Source organism: Hibiscus syriacus, unplaced genomic scaffold (genome assembly GCF_006381635.1).
Source record: "Hibiscus syriacus cultivar Baekdansim isolate YM2019G1 unplaced genomic scaffold, ASM638163v2 tig00110402_pilon, whole genome shotgun sequence".
In the NCBI taxonomy this organism is placed as follows: domain Eukaryota; kingdom Viridiplantae; phylum Streptophyta; class Magnoliopsida; order Malvales; family Malvaceae; genus Hibiscus; species Hibiscus syriacus.
The window spans coordinates 798,067-825,523 of NW_024062722.1; the positions used below are offsets into that span (position 1 = coordinate 798,067).

Genomic DNA, 27,457 nt, shown 5'->3' on the forward strand with positions numbered 1-27,457 from the left:
TTCCTATAAAAAAAAAATTATCCTTTTGTGAGAATTTTTGAAAAAGAAGGAATTTTCACTTCATTATTTGAACTGAAGAAAATACAACCTTCTAATAGGATTTGTGTTACATAAACTAGAATTCTTTATCAACTAGGTTTCTTGTCTCCTAAGACTCTTATCCGCTAAGAAAGTAATCTGATCAGATAATACTGATCCTAATTATTAAAAACAATAAAACTAAGAATTCTGGCAGAGGCAGAGTGATGTCTGGAGGTGGATCGTGGGTGGCATTCGTAGATAATCTTAGTAGGAGAGTGCAAAGAAGTGTATTATGGGATCGTTTTAGTCTTCATGGCAAGGTGATTAAAGTGTTCATTCCATTTGTTAATAGGAGACTGAAGGATAAGACGTTTTCCTTTGTGCACTTTGCAAGCAAGGAGGATTTGTTTAACGCCAAGGAGAAGATGAACAACGTCTTCGTTGATGCGAGGAGAATATTGGTGTCGACTGCGAAATATCAGAGTAGTTTTCCGGGGAACTTGAAGAGCAATGGTGTTGCAGAGATTGGAGGTGTAGGCGTGGGGATATGGAAAGGGAAAAGTGTAGTATGTCTAGAGGCTGAGGCAGGAAAGAAGGAGATGCTGATCAGGTTCCATGATGGTAGAACATGCAAGGATACGGTAGTGGGTGTGAAAAAAGTTGAGGGCAATACAGTTGAAAGTTTTGGAGATAAGAGGGAGGAGAAGAAGCCTTTGGAAGTCTTCATTCCAATGGAGGAAAGGTCATGGTTGAGATCGTCTTTAACTAGTATCTGCAAAGAGATTTTTGAGGTCGAATTTGTGCAGAGGGCTTTAAGAAATGAAGGAATTAATGTCAAGGTGGTTAGGTGGGGATATGCGAAAAATGCATGTTTGATAGTATTCCAGATGGTGGAGGAGAAGGATGCAGCGATGGAAGTTAAGTGGGAGGCCTTATCCTTCTAGTTTGAAAGGTTGGAGCCTGTGATGGAGGAGAAGTGTGTTTCATTACCTTATTGTGCAATATCCATGATTGGTGTTCCATTAAATTGTTGGTCAGTTTCATTCTTTACCAGTTTGGCGTCGAGATGGGGCAAATTAGTGAAGATTCAGGAGCAAACGGCTCAAAGAGTAGAGTGCAGGGTGGCTAAGATGTTTGGGGTTGAGAGTCCGTTTGACATTCCTCCCCATGTAACCATTAATACTTGTGGAAGGTCTTTTATTATTAAGATTAAGGTGGAGAGTAGCGATGACTTCTTTCCTGAGCTTGATGATGGGGATGAGGAAGACGGTTCTGGAGGAGGAACAGTGGATCCTTGGGAGGAGTCCTCGTCGGAAGGAAGCAAAAGGGATGATCGAGGAGGTCTGCAAGGGCAGTTGAATATCCAGTCGATGTCAGAATCTCTGAATAGGGTTGAGGAGTGGGTTCGAGGTACTTCACAGGGGAGTGGTTCACTTAACGAGGGAAATTTGAAAAATAAGGATGAAGTCAATAAGAGTTTTAATGTTGACATTGGGAGTGAGGGGACAGAACTAGGGGAAGGTTACAGTAATCAGAAAATGTCTGGTTTTTTCTGAAGGGAGAAAAAGAGTGTCCAACTTAGAAGGAGGCACCTTGGGGCAAGATAAAGTTGTTCAAGATGATGGGCTGATTTCCAGCAAGGGTGGGTTACAGGTGTTTGGGCCTGAGCAAGAAAGTCCAATATCAAATACAAATGGGACTAAGACGGCAGTTTCTAAAATTGTCACACAAGAAGAATTTGGTATACAAACTGGGCATGTTTCTTCGTCTCAGCGACGTCCTTCAGGGATAAGTGCGTCGGTTAGTAAAGCTGATAGAGGTTTTTATAACAAGGTTTATGCTAGGAGCTGGGATGTTAAAAGTTGTGGTGGTAAGGATGCTGATTATGATTCTGAAAATGAGAAACAGGGGGTGGAAGAAGCATTGGAATGTTGGAATGTCTCGAAATTGTTGGGGGTCAAATTTAAAGGAGAAAAAGATTTTGTGTCCAAAGTTGCTTCTATGGTGAAGGATAGAGATGATTAAGAGGAGGTGGTAGGATCATGGGATTATGGTAATAAGTTAAGTATGATGGTAGAGTGGTCTATTATGTGTTGGAATGTTAGGGGTTTGGGTAGGAAGGTCAAAGCCTGAGCTATTAGGAGATTTGTTGAGGAGAAAAAACCTACATTTTTATTTCTTCAAGAATCTAAACTGAAAAGGGTCAGTTCTTTGTTAGTAAGGGTTGTGCCAGCTGTAGGTTCTGCTGGTGGCTTAATAACTTTGTGGAATCAGAAGGTAATTGTAGTTAAGGAAGAGGTTATCCATAGTAGATTTGTGGCAATAAAGGGATGGATGGTGGACCATATATTTGTTGTTTTATAAATGTTCATGGTCCAAGTGTGGAGGCTGGTAAGGAGATGTTTTTTAGGGAACTAACTTCCTTTCTGGATTAGGTGGAATGTCCAGTGTGCTTAGGTGGAGACTTCAATGCCATTTTGACTCAGGAAGAGAAACGGGGAGGTGCTGTGAATTCGGTTTCAATGAGTCTTTTTCGAGATTTTGTTTCTAGAGCGAATTTGATTGATTTGCCTTTAGTCGGAGGACAGTTTACGTGGTGTAATAATAGGGAAATTGCCTCTTTTGAGAGGTTGGATCGGTTTTTGGTTGATCAGAATTATTTCTCTTATTTTCCCAAGATGAGTCAAATTTTGCAACCAAGGTCCGTTTCTGATCACAGTATTATCGTGCTGGAGAATAAGGAATGTAATTGGGGTCCAAAGCCGTTTCGTTTGTTTAATTATATGTTGGAGGAGGAAGGTTTTAGTGAGATGGTGAAGAAGGAGCTGCTCAAATTCGGTACAAAGGAGAAGGCATTGTCCATTTCCAAAATTCTTAACCGGGTGAAGGACAAGGCAAAGAAATGGTCTAGAAAGGGTTATCTTCTGCTACCAGGACAAATCAGAATGTTGGAGAAAGTTATTCAGGAAATGGAAATGGATTTGCAACAAGGAATTTCCAGGGGGTCAATGAATGCTATTGTGGAAGCAAAGAGAGAATTATGGGAGCTACAAAAGAAGGAAGAATCGATTTGGCTGCAAAAGTCTAGGTTGAAATGGAGTTTGGAGGGTGATAAGAATGCTAGATATTTTCATCACAGTGCAACAGTTAGAGGGAGGATAAATTGCATTAAACTCCTCAAAGTTGATAATGAAGTCATAGAAGATCCAACTTTAATTAAAGCCGAAGTGGTGGAGTTCTTCAAGGGCCTGTTTAGTCAAAAAAATACACGGGGGGCAGAGGAATTAAATCTGGAATTTCTTAAACTTTCAGAAGGTCAGTGTTCAGCATTGGAGAAGCCATTTACTGAAGAGGAAGTTTGGGAAGTGATTGTTCATGCGGATAGTAATAAAGCTTCGGGTTCGGATGGTCTGAATTTAGGGTTTTTTAAGAAGTTCTGGAATTTCTTAAAGGAAGATGTGATGCTGTTTTTTAAGGATTTTTTTGTGGGGAAGGAGTGGGAGTCAGAGGTGAATTATTCCTTCATTTCCCTTATTCCTAAGAGAGCAAATCCGGAGGGGTTGGAAGATTTTAGGCCAATTAGCCGAGTGGGGGATTATATAAAGTTCTTTCTAAGGTCTTAGCGAGAAGATTGAGTTTGTGTATTAATGATATTATTAGTCCGTCTCAATTCGCTTTCATTCCAGGTAGGAACATATTGGACTGTTCGTTTATTGCAAATGAAAGTATTGACTATTGGAGAAAGAAAGGGTTGAAGGGAGTTGTCTTCAAGGTAGATTTTAAGAGAGCATACGATTCGGTTGATTGGTCAATTTTGTTGCAAGTAATGAGCAAAATGGGGTTTGGTGACAAGTGGAGGTATTGGATGTTTCAATGTATGTCAACAGCTACGATTTCGATTTTGGTTAATGGGTCACATACGGAGAAATTTAAAACAGCTAGGGGACTAAGACAGGGATGTTCGCTTTCGCCTTTGCTGTTCAATTTGGCTGCGGAGTTGCTACATTTGTTGTTGACTAAAGCAATAGAAATGGGACTGTTTTCGGGTTTTGATTTAGGAGTTCATGACAGGGCATTCAAGTTATCACATCTACAATTCGCGGATGATCTTATAATCTTCAGTAAGGGTTCTATCCGTGATTTGAGGAATGTTAGGAGAGTGCTACTAATTTATGAGTTTTTGGTGGGGTTGAAGTTAAATTTAGTTAAAAGTAGGATTTATGGTATTAATGTTGAGGATGGAGAGTTGGCTACTTGGGCAAATGATATTGGCTGCTTGGTGGGTTATCTTCCATCAGAATATTTAGGCTTACCTTGGGGGTACAGGAGGAACTCGGCTGCTATGTGGGAGCCAATAGTGGCGAGATTTCATGCGAATTTGAGTGGGTGGATGGCTAATTCCTTGTCGTTAGCAGGAAGGGTGGTGTTAGTTAAATCGGTACTCTGCTCTCTCCCAGTCTATTTTCTGTCCATTTTCAGAATTCCAGCTTCTGTGTTACTAAAACTTAATTCTATCATGACTTCATTTCTGTGGGAGGGGGGGTTCGGCGAATAAGAAAAAAATTCATTGGGTCAACTGGAAGTTGGTTACTAAATCAAAAAAATCGGGGGGGTCTAGGGATCCCAAACTTATCACTGTTGAACAGAGCTTTGCTAGGGAAATAGGTATGAAAGTTTACATCAGAAAAGAGGTCTTGGTGGAAGAGTGTGGTGTGTGGTGTTTATAATTTGGATCCAAATTCCATTATGATGGGGAATTCTTGGACAGGCCGTGCATCGTGGATTTGGAAATTTGTGGTTAAAAACTTTTTTAACAATGATGGTTTTGGGGATTGTGTTGGAAGGAATATGCGTTTGAAGACAGGGAATGGGGTAGCTGTGGAGTTTTGGAATGACGTTTGGTTGGGGGAAGTTCCTTTGAAAGTTCTGTTCCCTAGACTTTATGTTCTTTCTAATAATAAAGAGGGCAAAGTGATGGAGTTTGGGGAGAATAATGACTCGGGGTGAGTGTGGGACATCCAATTGAGAAGAAATTTGGCTGATTGGGAATTTGAGCAATGGTTACAGTTGATTGCTATGTTGAATAATATCTCCCTATTTACTGATGTAGATGATTGTTGGATTTGGTTAGGGAATGGAGAGGGCTGCTATACAGTGAAATCTTGTATCAACACCTTCATTGATCAAGATGAGTTTGGTCAGAATCAGCAAAATTGGGTAGGGATTGCACCTCCACGGGTGGAAATGTTTGTTTGGCAAGTAGCGCATCAGAGATTGCCGGTTAAAGAGGAATTAGTGAAGAGATGAGTGACAAAGATTATTGATCATCTATGTGTATTGTGTGGTAGTGAAGTGGAATCAGTTTCACACTTATTTCTGCATTGTAAGATAGTGTGGGGCCTGTGGTCAACATTTTTGAAAATGTGGAATGTGTCTTTGGTGATTCCAAAGCATATCACTGATTTTTTCATTTTGTGGGATGATTTAATGCCTAAATCTTCGATCTGGAAGTTCATTCCAAGGGCAATGATGTGGTCAGTGTGGAAATGTAGAAATGAGATTATCTTTCAGAATGGAAAGCTGGATTTGGTCAGACTGTTTTTCATCATTCGATTTAGAGTAGCTTCCTGGTTTGTTGCAAGGTTCAACGATGTGGTTATTCCTTTAGATTCACTAGTAGGTGATTTAAAACTTGCCGATTCGAGGGGAAAGCAACGATAGGACTGCTCTCAATCTTCTTGCTGGGTTCCTCCCCCGGTTGGGTTCTTAAAGCTAAATGTTGATGGAGTGATGGTATCGGGCTGGGATAAAGGAGGTATTGGTGGTCTAGTTCGGGATAGTAAAGGTGTATTGCTTCAGTGGTTCTCTGAACCAGTAGGGGGAGGTCCTCCTATCATGGCAGAGTTGTTGGCGATTAAGAGGGGGCTTTGTCTTATGGAAGAGCAAGGTTATGTTCTTAATAAGAGGTTTATTCTGGAAACTGACTCAATTAATGCTCTGAAGTGGATCAAGAATCCGGGTTTATGCCCCCCTTTGTTTCTATCCTTGGTGAACGATATAGTTGCGCTGTTAGCAAGAAATGATATTATTATAAAGCATATTTTGAGGGCGGCAAACTGGGAAGCTGATAAACTAGCTAAATATGGGATAGGGTGATTCTCGATTGTTGTGTTGTTTTGTAGGAAATGTTAGATTCTGTGTTGTAAGGTTTTGGAGTAAAGTCTTATGTTCTTCATTTGGAGGTTTTGGAGTATGTTAGGCTCTACCTATGTATTATTGTTTTTATGAATAAAATTTTCTAGGCACTCTTTTCCTTCTTCCTTAATCCTTCATGTTACTCCCATAACATGGAGGGTTAGAAGGGGTTGTTTAATGAGGCCACTATTCTATAAAAAAAAAACAATAAAACTAAAAGTAAAAGACTTCTAATTATTTTTCGGCTTCTGAGTACACCTTTTCTACATTGCCTTAGTGTCGATGATTTTTTCCCTTTTTAAGAAAAGCTGAGAAATTGCTTTCATGTTCAATAACAAGTCTGGATAGATGATTCAAAATTTCCAGTTGCCATTGTTTAGCATACTATTGTGTGCTAGTTTTTATCCCTTTGATATCTCCTTCGTGCTCAAAATATTATTGGTCTTAGCCAAATTTTGCATGAGAATATTATTAACTGCAAATTACTAATATTTTGTTTTCATCACACGTTATATGCTGACAGATTAGAATGATATTTGCTTGTCCTTAGATTTTGCAACAAATGAGAAATGATGCTGCATTGCTAACATTGGAGAATGGCAGTTCACCCATTCAGAATCCTTCTACTGCAGCTGAAGATGCCCGTTTAGCATCTCTGATTTCTCTTGATGGCATATTGAAGCAAGTCAAGGTTTTACCTCTTCTCAAAATTATTGTTTACTAGTTGATTTTTTGTAGAAGTAAAAAAAAAAAACATTATGATTGTATGTTGAGCAGGATATAACGAGGCAATCCTCTGTAAGTAGCATGGGTAGAAGTAAGAAGAAAGCAATGCTAGCATCTCTAGATGAGCTGGATGAACGAATGCCCTCTCTCCTTGACATTGATCATCCATGTGCTCAGAGGCAAATTTCCAATGCTCGGCGCCTGGTTGAGGTATGAAATGTTCCTTAGTATTTTCAGAGCTGCAAAGTTATTCAACATAGGCCTCCTACTTAGTGATCAAAGGAACTAGCCGGAATTGGTTGGTAATTATGTTTGAACAGCTTTCCTATATGTCATTCTGGAGTTGAGGCCTATGGCATATTACCCTGAAATGTCTAAAACCTATGCTATTGTTTTCCGGAAAGCTTGAAGTGTCCATGTCAGCATATCTTCTGAATGAGACGTGATGTGCGTATTTGGCTGCATGTTGAGAACTCTTCGATACTGAACTTTCTGTTTCTGGTGATAGGGTTAGTAACAAAATTGCCAAAACAACGTGCACCAAGTAAACTAGCGAGTGCTGTGGAAGAAAAACTGATTTCTTACATGATTTTATCTGTCCTGACAATCGACTGACAAAGTGCTGCACTACATCTGATGGTTTATTGTGCTTAGCATTTGTGGTGCTTCAATTGTTTTTCTAACCTGCTATTTGATGATCTTGCATGTACTTCTGAAGTCGATCCGTGAAGAGGATGATAAGGCGCTAGATATAGATCCTGCTCAAAAGCCACCTACGGAATTGGGATCCGGTACAGAAACTGATGTTGCACAATGGAATGTATTACAATTCAACACAGGCTCTATAACCCCATTCATCATTAAGTGTGGAGCAAACTCGAAATCTGAATTGGTAATCAAGGCAGATGCAAAGGTTCAGGAACCCAAAGGTGGTGAAATTGTGAGGGTTGTTCCAAGGCCCTCGGTTTTAGAAAATATGAGCTTGGATGAAATGAAGCTCGCATTCTCCGAACTTCCGGAGGCTCTGGGATTACTTGCCCTAGCTAGGACTGCAGATGGTACCCGAGCTCGATATTCCAGATTGTATAGGACTTTGGCGATGAAGGTTCCATCGCTAAGGGATCTAGTCGGAGAGCTCGAAAAAGGAGGGGTATTGAAAGATGTGAAGTCGTGAATGCAGAGGGTATCTTTATTTTGTTTTGGGATGTTGAGTGTTTATGATATTTAGGAGGGATTGTGTCTGCAGGGACATATGGTGGTGTTGTAAACCTGTGATTTAACGTGCTTGTAGGGCTTGTATTATATCACACGTCTCATCCGCTGCTGATTTTTCAGTAGTTAAAAATCCCAAAATGGGGGTTTCATCCGCCGCTGTTGCGGTTGACAGTAGTTGCAATTTTATGCTGGCTTAATATTTTTTAGGGTAAATGTTTATTTTTTTATTTCATTTTAGTACTCATCGTTAAAAACTTAACTTGCTTATTACTTAAACTATCAATTTTTAACTTAACGTATTTAACACTTAAACTATTAATTTTGGTTTGTTTTAGTGCTTAAACTTTCAAAAAAAAAATTCAAAACTTAATATTAAATTTTTAACGGGGCACTAAAATAAAACAAAAATTAAATTTTAGGTATGGTTTTGAAAAAATTGAAAAGTTTAGGTATCAATTTTAGTTCTTAAACTTATAATTTTTTTTAAAATTTAACGTTAAATTTTTAATTGGGTATTAGAAAGAAATAAAAATTAAATTTTAGGTATGATTTTAAAGAAATTGAAAGTTTAGGTATTAAAATGGATCAAAAATGATAGTTTATGTATTAAACGTGTATTTTATCCTATTTTTTAGTACGCAATGAATGTACCTATTGAAGGACAATCCAGAATACATCAGCAAATTTAACCAATGAACTTAAAAAAAAAAGGCACATTTAATACAAGAAACAAGATATATATATCTATATAGGAAGTTGAGCTCTTTGATGTGGCATTGACTTGGCGTGGCCCTTCACATAAAAGTACATTTTAATCGACGTATTATGTTTATGGGATCATGCTCAAATCGAAGTTCATTTCTACCAGTTTTGAAATTCCTGGTGTAATAATTAGTGACGCAGGTACCATTTTGCAATACATAATTTTCGGCACTCAAAACCAAGCATGGAAGTTCTAAGCAATGGATTACGAGCCCTTTCCAAAAGGATTGGTCGACAAAACTTGACGATTCGTTGGTATTTCCTCCTCACGAGGTTCGAATTAAGCTTTTCATGACAATTACCAAGGCATGTCTTGATTGGGACTTAAAACTGTTTAATTTCCATGTCATTTGGTCATAATTCTTAAAAAAAAAAAGTCAACTATCTGATTGATAACGGTGCCTGAAGACAACGGTGGTGAGTAGTATCCAGAGACGGGAGATTTTGATTTAATTCATAAGTTAAACTGATATTTTATCTAAAATTTAATGGTCAAATTAGTATTATATCTAAAGTTCATTGTTTAAATTAAAAATCAACTTCGTTTAGTAACATCTTCAAACTAACGAATAACGAGAGTTAAAAAAAAACTCAACGATCAAAATGTAGAGTAATTGATAACGTAATTGACCAAATTTATTATATCGATAATATAAGTTACCGAAACGTATTTTTTTTTAAATTTGATGAGCAAAAATATGCGAATATGAAAGAAAAGTAAAAAAAAGTTTTTTTTTGGGATACTCGGAGTAAAGCATTGCATACAAAAAATGGCATACAATGAAAAATTACCTAAAGAACAATCAAGGTGAACGGAGCTTCCTTTACTCAATTCCATGGTTACATTTCTATGACAAAGAAACTATGTATGGTATGCTAATCAAGGCACAGCCAATAACAACAATTTTCATCTAGGGTGGAAAGAATTACCAATTTTCACAATGTATTTTTCATGAGCACGTGATTCGGATCTCTGCTCCTACGAGCGAAAAGAAGATTTGCAGCACATAACGAAACTTGAATCTGTTGCACCGAAGCTGGGAAATTTGTAGATGGAATCTATCTCCATGGTGGAATTTGAAGTTGGTTTCAACTTTCAATGCTTATAAAACACAAGTTCTCTGCTACAATTGGCTTTGATGGTCTCTTCTAATTTCTCGACCCGATCAAAATCAACTTTGAATGAAACCATGGTAATCCCATCTTTGCCTGTATCATAATCCTGTTTGATGTCCTCAACTTCAAAAGATTGCAACTGCAGCAAAGAAGAAGATTACCACGTGACACATTTTGAAAGTCCCTATCCTTGGGCAATGAGAGCAACAAAATGTTCGAAAAATTATATGATGCAACTTACATATACCGAATTTAACAGTCTTAACCTGAACATACCTAAAACCAAAGATATATGTAAAACCAGAGTAAATGAAAAGAAGGCATATAATTTGAGAAAATAACATGATTTGATCTGATCCAGAAACCCCAAAAGTTTAGCTTCATCCCATCCCTTATTAAAAGATACCTTCTTTTGAACCCGGAATTCAGATCCGTTGGTTCATGTAACAATCCTTGACTTACCAATTTCACGCTATTGTAACCCCCTTCCTATCCCTAGGCTATAGCCTCCTTTATTTCAAATAAATATTATAACAAACCCCCTTCTTTCCTTTAAGATTGACATGCTGGTCCAAGCAAATGACTAATTTGAGGTCACAATAAGACACGATGAACACGGAAAATTTCACATGTTACTAAAGGAAACCATTGTTAGTAAAAAAAGCAAATGTCATTTCAAGGATGCTATACAATCATATGCATTCCAATGGCGATAATTAGACAAGAAATTAAATTCTATTATAGTAACATTCCAGTTAACAGACACTCACATCCATATGGTACAATCGCCCACATTCCAACGACGATATTTGGATTAGAAACTAGACTCATCAATCATACAAATTATAATGGTGATGAGAAACTAGATTATATAATCACTTGCATTCCGACGGTGATAATCTGATGAGAAACTAAATTATAGAATCACACACAATCCAATGGTGATAATCGGATGTGAGCTAAATTATATAATTGAACACATTCCAATGGCAATAAGCCGAAAACGGGATGAGAACCTATATAAAGAGAAATTCATAATAATAAAAGAAGCATAATTGTTTCCTACTTTCTATTTGTAAACATTATATGCATACAACTAACAGACACTAAAAATCAGAGACTACCTAGTACCTGTAAAACATCAGTTTACTTAGAAGAAGGTGTAATTTGAAAATGGAAAAGAGAAGGGCTCACTTGATGGTATAGAACTCCCAAAAGATCGAAAGGAACCTCCACTCCCATTGGAACCTTCAAAAATTCCAATCAAATTCAAGCGTCAGTATTTCAGAACATTAAAATCATAAGCTTTACCAAATTTTCATATGTAGAAGCACACAATGATTTCCATTCTTACTTTGGATTTTACAAGACAAGTGGCAGCATTTTGCAAGCACTCCGCCGCCACTCCGCCATAAGCCCTAACAAGTCCTCCCGTTCCCAATTTAATTCCTCCAAAATACCTGAAATTTATTTCAACATATTCTTTTTAATTTCCCTCTAATTTTGATAATAAAGCAATAAAAAATCAAAATCAACTAAGATTTACCTAATAACGACCACCATGATTCTGTCTAAACCTGAAGAAACGATCGCAGAATGAATCGGCTTCCCCGCCGTTCCAGAAGGTTCACCGTCATCATTCGACCGGTATTGATCCCCAACCTATAAAACTTTCGATAAGTCAATTTACGAGCAATGATGAATCGGATAATACCAAAACGGGGCGTCATGTCAGATACCTTGTAAGCCCAGCAATTGTGAGTAGCACGCGGATCCTTGACCTGATTGAGGAAAGAGTGAGCAGATTGTTCGCTAGAGATGGGGCCGGCGATGGCAATGAACTTGCTCTTTTTAATTTCTTTTTCGAATGTTACTGTCTCTTTAATGGTGGTAAACGCGCCTCCATTGCTGGTGGCTCTGGAGCTGCTGGCGGTGGTGACCATTGGTTTTCTGGCGGAGGAGAGGGCGGAAAGGCGGTGGTTGAGCTTGTGGCAGTAGCGGTAGCCAGGTATTGTTATCGCAACTGGCATTTGCTTGTTTTTTTATGCCTTTGTTTTTCTTTCGATAAATCAGTGACTCGCCTTTACTTTCTCCGGTCGCCGGTTCAAATGGAACTCCATTGCCCTAAACGACGACGTTATGACACCATTTTAGTGTTATTTTGTTTCTTTATTTCTAGTGATGATTAATAAATAGGAAAACTACAAGTTTGGTCACCTTTGTTTTAATATTGTCTAGTTTTGACAACTAGATTTTTAAAAGTTTCATTTCAATCATTTATGTTATCAATTTATTACATTTTGATCATTGATCCATTAACTCATGTTACTTCGATGATGTGATATATTAAAAATATTATTTTCTAATCCACTCTTAAGTATTAGATAAAAATCGATTTAGATTTAAATTTTAAATGAAGTATAAATTTCATCCTAAAATCTGACTAAAGTCATGCGTTGTCGTCCACAGCTTATCACCGTCGATTATCTACATCGGTGGCAATTGAACCCCAAATTTCTAATTCATCATTTTTTTTATCTTCTAAATGCAAATATGATATTTGTTTTACTAGAAATATTTCAACATAAACATATTAAATACTAGGCTTAATATCAAAATAAGTGCCCAAACTAAATCTATTTCTCAAATAGATGATTAAACTAATTTTCGTCTCATCCAGGCGCCTAACGTTACAAACATTACTTATTTAGGTGTCTGGGCGGTATTGGTGTTAATCATCCCATTAAATGACATGTGTCACAACTTGGTAATTTAAAAAAATTATTTAAAATTAAAAAAGTATTAAAAAACGGAAAGCAAAATTTTTGAAATAAACCCAAAACTTTGAAAACCTTAATTTCAACCCAAAACCCATGTCGTCTGCCGCTTTTTCCGTCGACGAGCCTCCACCTAACCTCCCTTCCCCCCGCCGACCAAAAGCCCCATGAGATCGTGACCGATCAATTACCTATCAACGACGAATCAACGTTTTAAGCCACTCAAACCCTAGGATTAAAATCGAGATCCCACGCGATTTCGGCATCCAATCGAAGGAAAATACGATGACATATGAGTAGGAGGATGTAGGGACTACGTCGATGGTGGTGGTTGTGGCTGGAAAGGCGGCAGTGACGGATGAAGGTTTGGATTTGGGATTTTGGGGTTATTTTATAATATAAGGAAAGTTATTTTTTTTATAAATATCAGAATATTTTTAAAAAAATAAATTTCAAAATACCAGATTGTGACACGTGTTACTTAACAGGGAAAATTAACGTCGTTGACAGCCCGGACAGCTAAATGGGTAACATTTGTAACATTAGGCACCTGGATGAGACGAAAATTAGTTTAGGCACCTATTTGGGAAAAGCGGTATAGTTTGGGAACTTATTTTAGTATTAAGCCTAAATTCTAGTACATCATTCCTCGTATTATTTCTATTAATAAATTTATTTCTTAATATAATCAAATAATTGATACCAATTAACTATAAAAAGGCAATCTATATGTTAGTTAGCTTGTTAAATATATTGATTTAGATGTTAGTCCTTCAACTACGTAAAGGGGATTAAGTTTTTATATTATTAACAATATGATTAGATTGTTATCAATAAATGAAAATACATTTCTCAAATCTCTATAAACTATAGATCTATTAGTTTTTACTTTTTTTATAAAAGTTTAATGTCATTACATTATTATAATATTGTGTCATGATTTGAAAATATGAGAGAAATTAATCATATATCGGAAAAAGAGGTCATGGAGTTCAAAAGCAGTGACCTTTTATATCCTATTAATCACGTCTTTTGAAAAGATTGTAATGGTGTAACGTCTCGAATTCTAGGTCAGTAGTTTGGGGTTGACTAAAGAGATATGTTGACCAAGTAGAGTTCACAACTGAAGTCGTTAGGTTGAACGTGGACTAATTTGGATGTAATTTGGACCCGATTGACCTTAAAAAAGGGATTTTTACATAATAGAAAAATGAGGAGGGACCAAAATTGTAATTTGACCATTATTGAAAAAGAGACTAAAATTTAAGATCTTGTTAAGGCCTTGGACTTGGGGTGGCTCAACAAAAAGATTGAAAGCCTTTAATCTTCTTTTCATTTTCTTCTTTATTATTTTGTTATCCTTATTTTCTCTCCATATGTCACAACTAAATGGGAGTCCCTTGAACCCTTTTATACTCATTTTTAAAATTCAAATCCATCCCTAATCCCTTCTACAACCTTCCTTGTGCTAAGAAAATCATTGGTCTCTATGTTGGCTAGAGAAAATAAGGGTTTACTATTCAAGTCTTAGAAGAAATGAGTGTGGCTAAGCAAGGAGCTTCATTTCAGGATTCTCTAAGTAAGATAGTGTATTTCTAATCTTTTGTGGTGTTATGGCTTCCATAATCATGATGTTTTGTTGAGATTTGAATGTTTAAGTATATTAGGGTTTTTGCTTGACTTATGTCATAGATGATGTTATTGTTGTAAATCTTGAGATTTTATTGTGTTAGATTGACCCTATGAGACTCCCTAAAGCTTTATTTGTTGATTTGGAGTTAAACTAGAGTGCTTATGAGGGTTTTTGGGTGATTCCCGAGCCTTATTCAAGGTTTTCTGAGTTGTAGTATTGATATTGTTCTTGTAGTATTGATATCGTTCTTATAGTATTGATACTATTCTTGTAGTACTAATACTATTCTTATAGTATCTATAATATTCTTGCAGTATCTATACTGTTAGTACCAATGTTGTTGTAGTACCAATACTGTTAGTACTAATACTATTGTAATACCAATATTGTTCTTGTAGTACTAATATTGTCCAACATCAAAAGATATGAAACATCGTTCATTGCACCCGAATATTTATAGATTGCTATAAAATGTACAACTAAGTTTGAAAAATGGTCCTGGTTTATGAAATGACTCAAATATCCTTTAGGTGGCACAAATTACCAAAATACCCTTAATGAGAAATAAACTTCAAAAGTACCCTTGAAGGTGCACGTAACGAACGATCGCAAACAATGAATCATTACAAAGGAATGTATATAAGTGAGATGACATATCACACGAATAATGTGAGAGGAATCGTGCACCACGTGAACATCGATAAATCAAAGAAGCACAAGTTGCCCTCTAGTTCAAGTGTGAATTGAGTGAAAATGTGATAAGAGTAACTAGAGAGTCGCTAATGAATAACAAACATGAGTCAAGTGTTAGGCTAGCAAATAATACACCAAGTGAGTAGCGATAATAGTAATCATCATAAAAGTTTAAAATGATAAAGACACCTTTAGAGGGAAAAATAACCAAAACGCCCTTATGTGGTAAATGATCGAAAAAGAGTGGTCTAATAAACTAATAGTTATAAAAGACTAATAAACACTTACATAACGTTCTAGATGAGAAAATGACCGAGATAGTAACAGGTGAGGGGATGATCTCACCTGATTGTGATGAGCTATGATAGTGAGTAGCTGATGTGACAGTCGTAATAGGATATGCAATGTTATGTTTAAGCAAGAATTATATCGAGGCTGATGTGACAGTCGTAATAGGATGTGCAATGTTATGTTTAAGCAAGAATTATATCGAGGCTGATGTGATGGTCGTGGATGTCTTTAAATAAATGTATGATGTTTTAAATGAAAATGATTTTTGAAATATTGTGGTTGCCTCGACAGTCCTATGTAGCACTTTATGCTTAATCGAGATTAGGTGTTACAAATGGCCTACTGATAAGTGTTATTAGAACGATTTTTTGATTATCTGATTTTACATTGACACTCTAGTGAGTGTGGTTGATAGGATGGAGAAGGCCATACCTTGAAAAGTAGAGGAAATTAATCCCACATCGAAAAGTAAAATAGAGGTTAATCCCTCATAATTTCACCACCTTTGGGTTCCTGAACCTTTGCATTTGCCTTGATTACCAATTCAGATTTCGAGTTTGATCCACACTTAATGATGAATGGGTAATATTTATTCACGTTTCTATTTAAATTTAAATGTAATTATTTATAATGTCATGGTATTAATTGATTCTAATTTTAAAAAATTCTCTCTAACTATATATGATAAACATATAATATCAATCGATTATCATGTTGCAACCATGAAAAGAAATATCAATTTGTTATTAGAATAACGATAAAGATACCGTTCAAACTGTTATTTTACAATCGTGATACCTGTAATAATTACAATAACATCTTTTATAATAACAATTGTGATAAATATAACGCGACCGTAACTGCAATTTAAATCCTTCGCATTGTTAATGCCTTTGTTTTTTTCTTGTTCGGGTTAGAGTTTAGGAAGCTCAAGTCATGCGGGCGGTCAAGGACAAAGCTACCCTTTTGTCATGGGGCCACTATCCGTTTATTATTAAAAAATATCTGAAAAAAATATTAAATTAGGATTTTAAATTTAAATTTATTTTGATTTTACCTATTTACTTTCTATGATTATATTTTATTTCTTTTAAATTAGAATCCTGGCTCTACCCTTCATTTTTTGTTTTAAATTGTCAACTTACAAGTTGAACCAGACTTTGGGCAGCCAAAACCTAAAAGAGCCTACCCCAGATGAGATGATCCCACCTCACCTACTATGTACACAACTTGGTCAATGGCCATGACTTACCCTAGAAATGGGAAAGCCAGCCGGTCAAGGCTAGCATTTGGCGCCTCCCACTAGGCACCTTCCCCCTTCATTTTGATATTTAATTAATTTAACCTCTCCTAGAAAAAAAATGTTTAATTATTTTATTATTATTAATATATAACAATTACAAGTGATAGTTTACTCTCCGTGAAATTTTACATCTCACCAAATAAGCATGTTGAAGTGAAGCTCACGTCCACTCAACGATCGTTAACCCTATGAAATCGCAACCAATTGACGTGTGTACCTCAACAAACCCTATGAAATCGCGACCAATCGACGTGTGTACCTCAACGAACCCTACGCTGCAAATTGCAACCTCATACGATCTCGACGGTCAATCGGGGGCAAGTATGACTACATATGACTAGGAAGATAGAAATGACCATGTTAGTGACGGTGGTCGTGACCGACAAGGACGACATTGGTGAATTAGGGTTAGAGATTTAAGATTTTTAGGGATATGGATATAAATATAATAATATTTTTATTTAAAAAGATTAATTTTTTTAAAATTAGCATAACGTGATATGTGTCACCTAACGGGAAAATTTAACGGCAGATACAACCCGAGCACCTAAAGTGATAACGTTTGTAATGCTAGACACCTAGATGATTCAAAAAAATGTTTGGGCACCTATTTAGAAAACTCAGTATAATTTGGGCACTTATCTTATAATTAAGCCTTTGGAGTTACATAAGATCCAAACTCACTCATGCTTCGCACTCACTTCCTCTTGCATTTTTATTTTGCACCCAATCTCTACTTTTAGCTTACTTTTAAACCCTAGAAACTAATGTCAACTTAAAAACTTTAAATTAAGAATAAATAAAATGTGGCATATTAAGTAGTCTAGGTAGGAAGGAGATGATGGATATCGATATGATGCAATTAAGCTTTGACCAAATATAATCAATTGGACCGCATATGAAATTCATGTACACACGTGTAGCTGTAACTGATATTGTAATTAAAATTATGGGTAAAGTATAGTAATGGTCACTGAACATTTTTGAAGTTTGCATTTAGGTCTCCCAACTTTTAAAACTTGCAATACAGTCCCCCAATATTTATTCCGTTTGCAATATGATCCCCCAACTTAAACTACTGTTAGAAAATTAGGGTAAATTATATAAACGGTCATTGAACTTTTCAGGCACTTGAATTTAGGTCTCCCAACTTTTAAAACTTGCAAAACAATCCTCAATTTTATTCTAAACCCCAATTTTCAAAGTAATTCAATTTCATTCTAAACCATTGATTCTACTAAATCATAAATGATCACTGTATAAGCAAATTCAGGTGAATCATAAATGATCGCACTGTAAAGCACTGAAGGGTTAGATACTCAAATCTGATAAAAAAATAGCATGCAAGAACATAGTGGTACTTAAATCATAATGCTCCAAATGAGTGTTCCGAATTTCATATAGTCAAAAGTTGAAGAAATGAGCAGAGTTTATGGGAAGTTGAAATACCGAATAGAGTGCTTACATTTTGCTATTCGGGATGTTTAATCAATACATATTGTTATTCAAAATTGATATAAACAGTTAAATAAACCTCAAATTTATATTGAAATAAATATTGTCAAATAGTAAATTCATGTTCAAAATTTCAAAACACCTTAATTTCATTTTAAACCCTAAATTCCAAAATAATTCAATTACATTCTAAACCTTAAATTGAAGTATTTTAGAATTTGGGGTTTAAAATTTAATTGAATTATTTTAGAATTTGGGGTTTAAGATTTAATTGAATTATTTTGGAATTTAGGGTTTAGAATGAAATTGAATTACTTTGGAAATTGGGGTTTAGAATGAAATTGAGGGTTGTTTTACAAGTTTTAAAAGTTAGGAGACCTAAATTCAAGTGCCTGAAAAGTTCAATGACCGTTTATATTATTTACCCTAATTTTCTAACAGTAGTTTAAGTTGGGGGACCATATTGCAAACGGAATAAATGTTGGGGGACTATATTGCAAGTTTTAAAAGTTAGGGGACCTAAATGCAAGCTTCAGAAATGTTCAGTGACCATTACTATACTTTATCCTAAAATTATCGAATCAAGCAGTTCATGCACATTTAACTGATATTGGGTTAAAATTCTCTAATCAAGCAAAATAGGTGTCTATATAGCTCTGGGATTTGTTGAGTCTGTTTATGTTGTTCATCCTCATATGCTCAACATTTTCTTATGTGAAGCTCAATTATGATTTAGTGTAGTAGCTTATATATGTGTGTATGCACATGCCATGATATGTGGTTGGTGAGATTAATGATGGTAGAATGATAATCATCAGTTTAGCTTTTTAATGTATTGTCTAGTTGCTAAGTTTGGTGAATATGCCTTGTTGAGTTAATGAATAAAATGGGTAAGGTCGAGCTTTATTTAGTGTGAAACTAAGCATGTGATGTTGATTGAAACATGTTAAATTGTTGCCGACGAATGTTGAGACAAGTGATTGAGATTTAAGAATTTGAACTTATAAGGTCAAGTTCGAATTTTACGACCATCACTCCTGGTTGACAATCTGCAAATTCCTATAAATAGGATCTTAAGTATACTCTGACCCTGAGTTGTGGGTGTCACCCTTGATCTAAACTTTATTATTACAAAAAAAAGCATGTTAAATTTTGAATTGATGTTTATCATGGTTTGTAAATTGATTTATAAGACCCTTATATATGCATGAGATTTGCTCAAACGATTTCTTTAATAGTCTTGAATGATTATAAAGTAATACATGTTCGGAATTTTTCTTAACCTATTTACAATACACATCATGTTTTGGTATAGATTAGACTTATTAACTTGCTACTACCCTTGATAAAAGATAGTAAGTTAATAAGTTTTAGCAAATAAAATTTACAACCGAAGTTTGTTTGAATAGAGAACAACTGTGCAATTTACCCCCTAATGTTGATTTTCCATAGAAATATATAGAACTTCCTAAGGATCATGTAAATTATCAAATGGTCCCAAGCAGCAGAGAATATAACCGTTCCTTTTTTTTTATGACAAAACATGGAAGGTTATGTCAGATAAACATTATTCAGACGGATTGTAAACTATTGAGTTGCAAAATTTCCTGTAGGCATTGAACAGCACCCTGGTAGTCTAAGAAGCCCATGAACCAAAATTCATGGGCATCAATGGTGGTAACTTGGATGTACTTTTCGGAAGGATTGACCTTGCTTGTTGATGGATTAACTGCTTTTAGTTGGTGTAATGGGATAAGTACCTGTTTCAGCACACAAAAAATGTAGAATCATAACTTGGTAAGCCATGCCAAAAAGATCGAATCGGGGTTAAATCAGTTATACATTATATATTTAGGGATAATTGTAATAATACCTCTTTCTATATTATTTTTATAAACATATTTGTTTCGGGTTAGGTTCAAGTTTTATCTAAAAAATACAGGTCGGGTTCGGGTCAGACGAAGTCACCCTAAACTTGGGTTAGGTCGGGTCGAGTTTCGGGTAGAGGGTCTATATTTTTCGGGTTGGGTCGGGTTGGCCAGAAACCCGACCCATGCCCATCCCTAGTTATACCACCAATTTCTAATCTATTGATTGACTAAATCCAGATCGAATACTGCAAAGGCCTATTATGGGACAACCCTCCCAACCCGATATTTCTACTTACAATGTCAGGATTCGAACCCCTGATCTTGTTTAAAGGATCTAGTGTGTTCTAATTATTTTCTAAATGCAAGCATGTAAGGCTAAAGAAAAGTACCTTATAATAACTCCATTCAGTCTGAGTACCATTTTTATAGGAAAGAGGGCTGTCGCTGCAATATGCAAGCTTTTCTGTAGATACATATAAAACTCCCATGACAGGACCAGCTGATGTGGATAAGTAACATGCAAAAGAATCCTGAAGTTTCTCTTCAGGATCGGTTTCGAAAGTTTGTCTAAAAATCTTCTCATAGCCACCATCTGCTAAAACCTTTGTTCCCTGAGCAATTCTTCCCATGGCTGCCTCAGCAAAACTTGGGCTTGTTTTTACTGATTTAAGAAATAAGGGGGGCATTATTTAAGTGATTTTATGTATCTGAACCTCCTTTGAGAAGCAAAAGGGAGGAGTTGGGTTCATGCATTATAGGAAATCCGAAATAGCATATTCTTCTAATTAATATATGTCATCTATTTTCTTCCTTTTTATATACTGAAGTTTGAAAAATATCATTCTTATGCCAAAATGAACAACATTTGTATTCATCTAAAAAAACAAATCAACATTTGTAGTCAATAGAAAAGGTATCAGAACATGGAAAAGGATGCACATGATCAAAATTTTATGATCATTTTATGCATGCCTAAGTTGAGGTAATTACTCTACCAATAGAAATATATGCACCAAATGGGAAAAAGAATTGAAAATTTGGAGTTGGATTTCATTTACTACGTAAATGATAAGAATGAAATCAATAACCATGTAAAACGGTTAAGTTTCAATCTAATATATAGATGGAAAATACAAAATTTGAATTTATCAAATCCAAAAATTTAAGTAGGAATTTCAAAATCATTACTATATAGGCATCTAACAAATCCAAGAGTTTGAGAAATAATCATCCATGTTACATTTCTAAGTATTTTATTATGCAATTCACACCAACTTTGAAATCCAAAGCTAAATTCTGAAATTCAAGTTCCCAAACACTACCTTAAGGTAATGAGCAAATAATGGGTTAAGGTCTAGTCCATTACTTTTTCATCCATTAAGAATCAAAACATTGATCATCACCGTTCAAATGTGTAGAACTCATCCATTAAATATGAAAATCTACTTATGAATGGTGACTAATTAGGTATTGGATATTAATGGATGAAAAAGTAATGAAGAGGTGTTGTACCCGAAAATAATGAGGCAGCAGAGATGTCCATAAATACGACCAGAAAGTATAAATGAAGTGATGCACATTTATATTATGGTGAACGAAAGCGATAGTGAATGGGAGAGAACTCATTAAGAGGAAAAAAGTGCAGTGTAAAAGAAAAAAGAGAGCCAAAGGTCCTCAAATGGTGAGCGAAATATGCACGGGATTTGTAGTGCAAGAGTTGTCTGTAAAATTTTACATGAGACATCTCAACAGTCACAGCAAATATAGTTTGGATAATAACATTTCCATTTGTTACATAGAACAATAGAAACAAGAGTGTGGCATGCATCAAGTGTAACATATGGTTAAATTTTGAGCATCCCTTAAAATCAATGAGATGATCACACATGATTCAAGGAAATTAAAATTATAGTAGTAATAAACTGGTATACATAGATGATGTGTAAGCTATAATCAGCTACATGAATAGATGTAGAATAAAAGGACTCCAAGCTTGGTTCTAATCCAAGGTCCAATATAGGGGATAGGGTTAAGCTGAGAACAGATTAGGTCCTTGCAACAGTCACAGAAGCCATCTAATAATGCAATCTCTGTAAAAATATAGTTATTTCACCACTATGAGGAACGAGACCAGAAAATTCTTACTAAACACTGGGACAAATCAAGCAATAACAATGAAATCTCACGAAATAAAGCCTTGTCATCCCCTCTTTAATCAACTGTAAGACCTATGTTATGCAGACTTGTTTCCCTAAACATTCATGTGTAACACCTGTGTTAAAAGTGGGAAAGAATGACCGGATGAAGTTGGTCACCTCCTCTCCTTTTCTCCAATCAAAATTGGTTTATGCAAAAATCCTCAAAATGTGGAATCTAACAAGTTTAGGGTTCAAACAATATTATCTGCTGCAATATTTGTTTTCTATCCCCAAGGTTCTACGTTCTTTGTAGCAAATGTATACATATTAATATCAAACCCGAATTATCAAGCATTTAATATCAATTCCAATCATGGAAACCTAACGAATACGACCAATTCAAACCAAATATAACCCTACTCAACTGGAAAAACACCAATTACTAAAAATAAATAAGACGAAAGGCAATTGAATTTTTTTTTATAAAATCAAAAACATACAGTGTTGCCACGTGTTCCTGGCAAGATCCTCGGCTTTCTTTGACGCTTCTCCTACTGCCTTCTTCCATCTCCAAAAGGCATCCCTCATCGTTTCAATCTTATCTGTTTCCAATTTTTTTTTTAAAAAAAAAGTTTGAAGAAAACAATATATTTTCAAATTTGAAATCAACGACAAATGCTAGAAATAAATGCAAAAGAAGCTTGCCTTTCAAGGAAACCTCCGAAGATTCCATAGCAGGAGCTTGAACCACATTAGGATCGTATCCGCTAGTAGCGGTCATGTTAGCAGCACCCTGATCTGCAGCAGGCGGTTCACAATCCGGTTGGGTGCTCCGATGAACCGAATTCGTCAACCCCGATTGTGTCTTGTTCGACGATTGTTCGCTTTGGACCGGATTCTGAATCTCTTTCTCCTCATCTTTCTCCGGCTCCGTTGTTGGAACAATAACAAAGCCATCCTCGTCCAGCGCGGGATCCGAGTTTTTGGGCTCCGCTTCGGGTTTCGGTTCCTGAGCCATAGATTGCGGTGAGCTGCACTTTGGCTCGGTTTCCGTTTTCTCCATCTTTTTAGAACGTTGTAGGCATTTGGGCGTGGCTGCTGCTGCTTTTTTATTACTCAAATTGTTTGTTTTTTTCTTTTAGAAATTTGCTTTTTTTTTTTTTGAAGATATATATTTGGGGAATTTGGCGGGAATTACGGTACGGCGATGGTAGGGGAACCGTCCATTGTAATGACTTTTTTAGCGCCAACCTGATGATCATCGTTCTTTGACCTTTGTCCACTTTTTTTTCTCATTATTAGAAGATGGAGGGCATAAATTTTAGGCTTAATTATAAAATAAGTGATCAAATTATACCGTTTTTAATAAATAAAGTCTAAATTATTTTTTGAATGATCTCGATGTCTAACATTAAAAACATTATCATTTTAAGTGTTTGAGTCGTAAACGTCATTTGTTTCCTCCGTTACAAAACATTCTGGTAATTTTGAAATTTTTTTATTTTTAAAAAATATTATTATATTTATAAAAAAACTCTAGTTTTTCTTAAATTACAAAAAAAATCCCTAAAAATCTTAAATCTATAACTCTAACCAATCGTCGCATCTCTTTCTGACCATGGCCACCATTACCGACGTACTCCTTGCCATCCCCTAGTCATACGTTGTCGTAGTTGCGCCGTTGGTCATTGAAATCGTGTGGGATCGCGATTTTCATCCTAAGATTCGCAGGGTACAAACGTCGATTGGACTTCGATCGGTCGTGATTTCATAAGGATATTGATCGTCCGAGGGAGGTGAGATCTGGTGGAGCTCGTCGATGGCAAAGGATTATAGCCGATATGGGTTTAAGGGTTGAAATGAAGGTTTTCAAAGATTTTGGACAATTTCAAAAAAAATATTTTTTTAAATATAACTTTAGTTTTTTAATTTTAAATAAAAATTTTAAAACCATTAGAATGTGACACGTGTCACTTAATGAAGGAAATTAACGACGTTTGCGGTCCATGTACCTAAAGTGGTAACATTTGTAACGTTAGACACCAAGATCGTCCAAAAAGTAGTTTAAACATATTCTCGAAAAAATGGTATAATTTGGACACTAAATAATTAAGCCTAAAATTTAAACCATATATGATTGCAAACTACATTGATAACCCAAAGCATGATAATATATTTCAAACTGGATTTTTTTTTGGTTGTGAGACTTCAACATAAGTAAGGAACACAGTTTATGGACCAAGATGAAGTATTTCATGAAGTTTGTTGATGGTAATAATGGGGAGTGATGGTTATAGATTCTTTATTTTTTTTTAATTTGGTCAGAGAGTCGTGATTGATGGTTAAATGACCGTTGATTGATGTTGAGGATCTATCTTCTAGAAGAAAGAAGGTTTAGATCAAAGTTTCCTTTTTTTTGGTCTTGTCTTGATCAAGAGATTTTATTATGATCTTTAGTGTTGATCTAAGACACATGGTTATGATGGTTTTTCATAGGCCAATAGGGTAGATAGACCTAATTGATGTAATCATCTGTATGAAAAATCACTTTAGACTTAGGAATCATGCCAAAGGGTTGTTAAGGCATCTCAATTGTAATCCCTAGACTCGGCCTAGAAGTTACATCCGAATTAGGGTGGCTACGTACATCACAAAATTGGTCCACGAACGAAATTTGTTTAATAAATAGTATTTTAAAAATATTTATCAAATATATAATCAGAAATAAACGCAATTCACATTTAAATGAGATTGAAAATAGATATTAAACCTTATATAGTAAACAACCGAGACTACACCTTTGATAGCCAACTTGGTCCCATAACTGAATAATCTAAAAAAGAAAGGAAAAAATAGAATGAGCTACAAAGCTTAGTGTGTCCTCTAAAATTAAAAAGATATGTCATAATGATGCAATATAAAATCAAACATCAGTATTCCAATTTACCATAACCGAAAAGATATAACAGGAAATTCACACAACTTTACCTTTCGTCACAGATAATAGGATAGGTCCAATGACGATCTATGTCAGAAATAGAAGTTAGAACAAGGATTAAGCCCTTTGAAGATTATCTCAAACAGAAACAGGACGAGGATATAATCTCATGCATAATTAGGACGATGAGATAATCCCATGCCAAATCACGACGGGATATAAACCCATGAAGAATCAGGACAGGGATATAATCTCATGCAAAATCATAAATGCATCAATATACAACTTAAAAGTGATACAACATTAATCAGAAATCAATCATAACCCAGATAAACATAACCATAATACCTACATGTGTACATATAACATCATACAAGGTATCAAACATGTCAAGGGGGCATACTTATACTAGCTAATATATACCGACTAAGCTTACGCTTCCCACGAACAACAATACTAGATCCCGAATTTTGAATCGGACATGCATCAAGCTAAGCAGAACAGAAGTGATTCGAACCTACTAGAGAGCGGTTCCAAGACATGTGACCATCGAAGTTAATTCATGGTTGTAGACGACAGATCTGAGATTTCTATGAGACTTGTTCTTCGTTCTCTAACAGTTAACGACTTCAACGATAAAGACAACAAGAGCACCGGACGATAGAGCTATGTCTCACCCCAATTTAAGGGGTTAAATGTTATTAATTTAAAATATTGGATTAAAAGAGGTAATAAGGGAAAAGTTGAGGACTAAGGGTATAATTTTACCATTTTTCAGTTGTAGAGAGTTTAAAACTCCCCTTATTTCTGGAAATTCTCAAAAAGGTAAGTTTTTTCTCTCTCACTTTTCCCTTTTCTTCTCTTTTTTTTCTCTTTCCTCCAAGAAAGTTCCATCTGTAATTCATTGTTGATCAGTCGTTCGTTTACAACACTGTCAACATCACTTTGTTCTTGGCGTTGAGAGGAGTTGGCTGGTCGTCGTTGTCGTTGAAGGGGATGAGAAAGGGAAAGTACGATCATTCAAAAAGGTTGATTTTTGTCGTTCTTCATTGTTCTCCATCGCGAATTGATGCTTGTGCGAATTGATGCTTGTACAAGAATCCTGAGCTGAAGATTTACAAATCTAGAAATTTTTGCAGTCGTCCGACCATCGAGAACGCCACACGCGCCCCGCGTGGACTTCGTTTGTAACTTAGGAAGTTTCCAAAATCGGTATAGACCAGTCTAAATAGCCTAAACCAGTCCAAACCCTCTAACCGAACCATCTGACTGAGTCAATTGAGCCATCCAATCGATCTGATCGAGCTGCGATTGAGTCGATCGAGTTGTTGGCCGAGCTGACGATAGCTGACCGGGCATTGACTTTTTTCAGGACCACCTATCCTGATGTTTTTCGACGTCCCAAGTCCATTTTTAGGTCTGTTTTGACAAATTCGAACCCAATAAGTTACTTTTCAATGTTTTATCTTTCGATTCGATCCATTTTCCCGTTTAAGATCCGTTTTTATGTAATTTATTTTGTTATGTATCCAAGATATTTTTGGATGGCAAATTCAAGTCTAAAGGTGATCGAGTATAATTGAAATAATCGACCGATATGGCTCAAAAATTGAGGTAATATTATATTATTTTTTGTATACTTTTAGGAACTCGTGGATAATTGGTAAATGCATGAATGGAAATGATTAGTCATTTAAGTGTATTTAATTATTGTTAGACTTGAGCTAAATGCGATATAAAGAGACTGAACTAAAGAAGACTCGATTGACTTGTGTAAGGAATCAAAGACTAATGGGGAATAATTTACTGGTTTAGTGAATAATTGGTAATTTGATTAGCCTCAAAATCCTTAAAATTTTGATTATTCTCGTTGAAAGTCTTAATGTTTGGATAGAAAATTACGAAAATACGTTTATGTTGTAGAAAGATAAGAATTGCCCCTAAAAGTGCAAATAACTCTAAAAAGTTATAATTGACTCGATAAAACCATTGAAATCACCTGTTAAGTGTTGGTTCTATTTAGGGGGGAAATCACGACAATCGATTTTAGCCTCTGAGTTAAAAAAAGACTTGTAAATTCGACTCTTGAGTAAACACCTGAAGATTGAATTACCGAAAGTAGCGCATATACCAAAATTAAACGAATTGACTAAAATACCATTGAAATGAAAAAGAGACATGGATCTCTCATGACAATGGAAATGACATATGAATATATTCTTGACTTGATAGAACTACGGATTCATCGGTTAAATTCATGTTTTGATTTAAAAACCATGATAATCGATTTTCGAATCTTCGAGATAATATCATACATGGATAT

General features: G+C 35.6%; 3 protein-coding genes across 4 annotated transcripts in view; 1 reads left to right on the top strand and 2 right to left on the bottom strand.

Moving 5' to 3' along the window:
* Positions 1–8,242, top strand: part of LOC120123587 (kinesin-like protein KIN-14B) — a 38,312-nt gene extending 30,070 nt beyond the window's left edge. For both annotated transcript variants that reach the window (XM_039142431.1, XM_039142432.1), the window contains exons 21-23: positions 6,767–6,907; positions 6,994–7,152; positions 7,661–8,242. In XM_039142431.1, the coding sequence (XP_038998362.1) occupies positions 6,767–6,907; positions 6,994–7,152; positions 7,661–8,116 (756 nt within the window). In that variant the 3' untranslated portion in view covers positions 8,117–8,242. The remainder of the gene's footprint in view (positions 1–6,766; positions 6,908–6,993; positions 7,153–7,660) is intronic.
* A 1,612-nt stretch (positions 8,243–9,854) lies between these two features.
* On the bottom strand, positions 9,855–12,150 carry LOC120123641 (IMPACT family member in pol 5'region-like). The gene is made up of 5 exons (XM_039142485.1): positions 11,775–12,150; positions 11,582–11,697; positions 11,390–11,495; positions 11,230–11,283; positions 9,855–10,174 (listed from the first exon to the last, which is right to left on the bottom strand). Exons 1-5 carry the CDS (start codon positions 12,063–12,065, stop codon positions 10,016–10,018), a joined length of 726 nt encoding a protein of 241 aa, XP_038998416.1. The 5' UTR covers positions 12,066–12,150; the 3' UTR covers positions 9,855–10,015.
* A 7,461-nt stretch (positions 12,151–19,611) lies between these two features.
* Positions 19,612–23,306, bottom strand: LOC120123634 (GLABRA2 expression modulator-like). Its single transcript, XM_039142480.1, has 4 exons — positions 22,902–23,306; positions 22,697–22,798; positions 20,448–20,719; positions 19,612–19,947 (listed from the first exon to the last, which is right to left on the bottom strand). The coding sequence occupies exons 1-4, from the start codon at positions 23,257–23,259 to the stop codon at positions 19,759–19,761; spliced, it is 921 nt and encodes a 306-aa protein (XP_038998411.1). The 5' UTR covers positions 23,260–23,306; the 3' UTR covers positions 19,612–19,758.
* Positions 23,307–27,457: the final 4,151 nt, after the last annotated feature.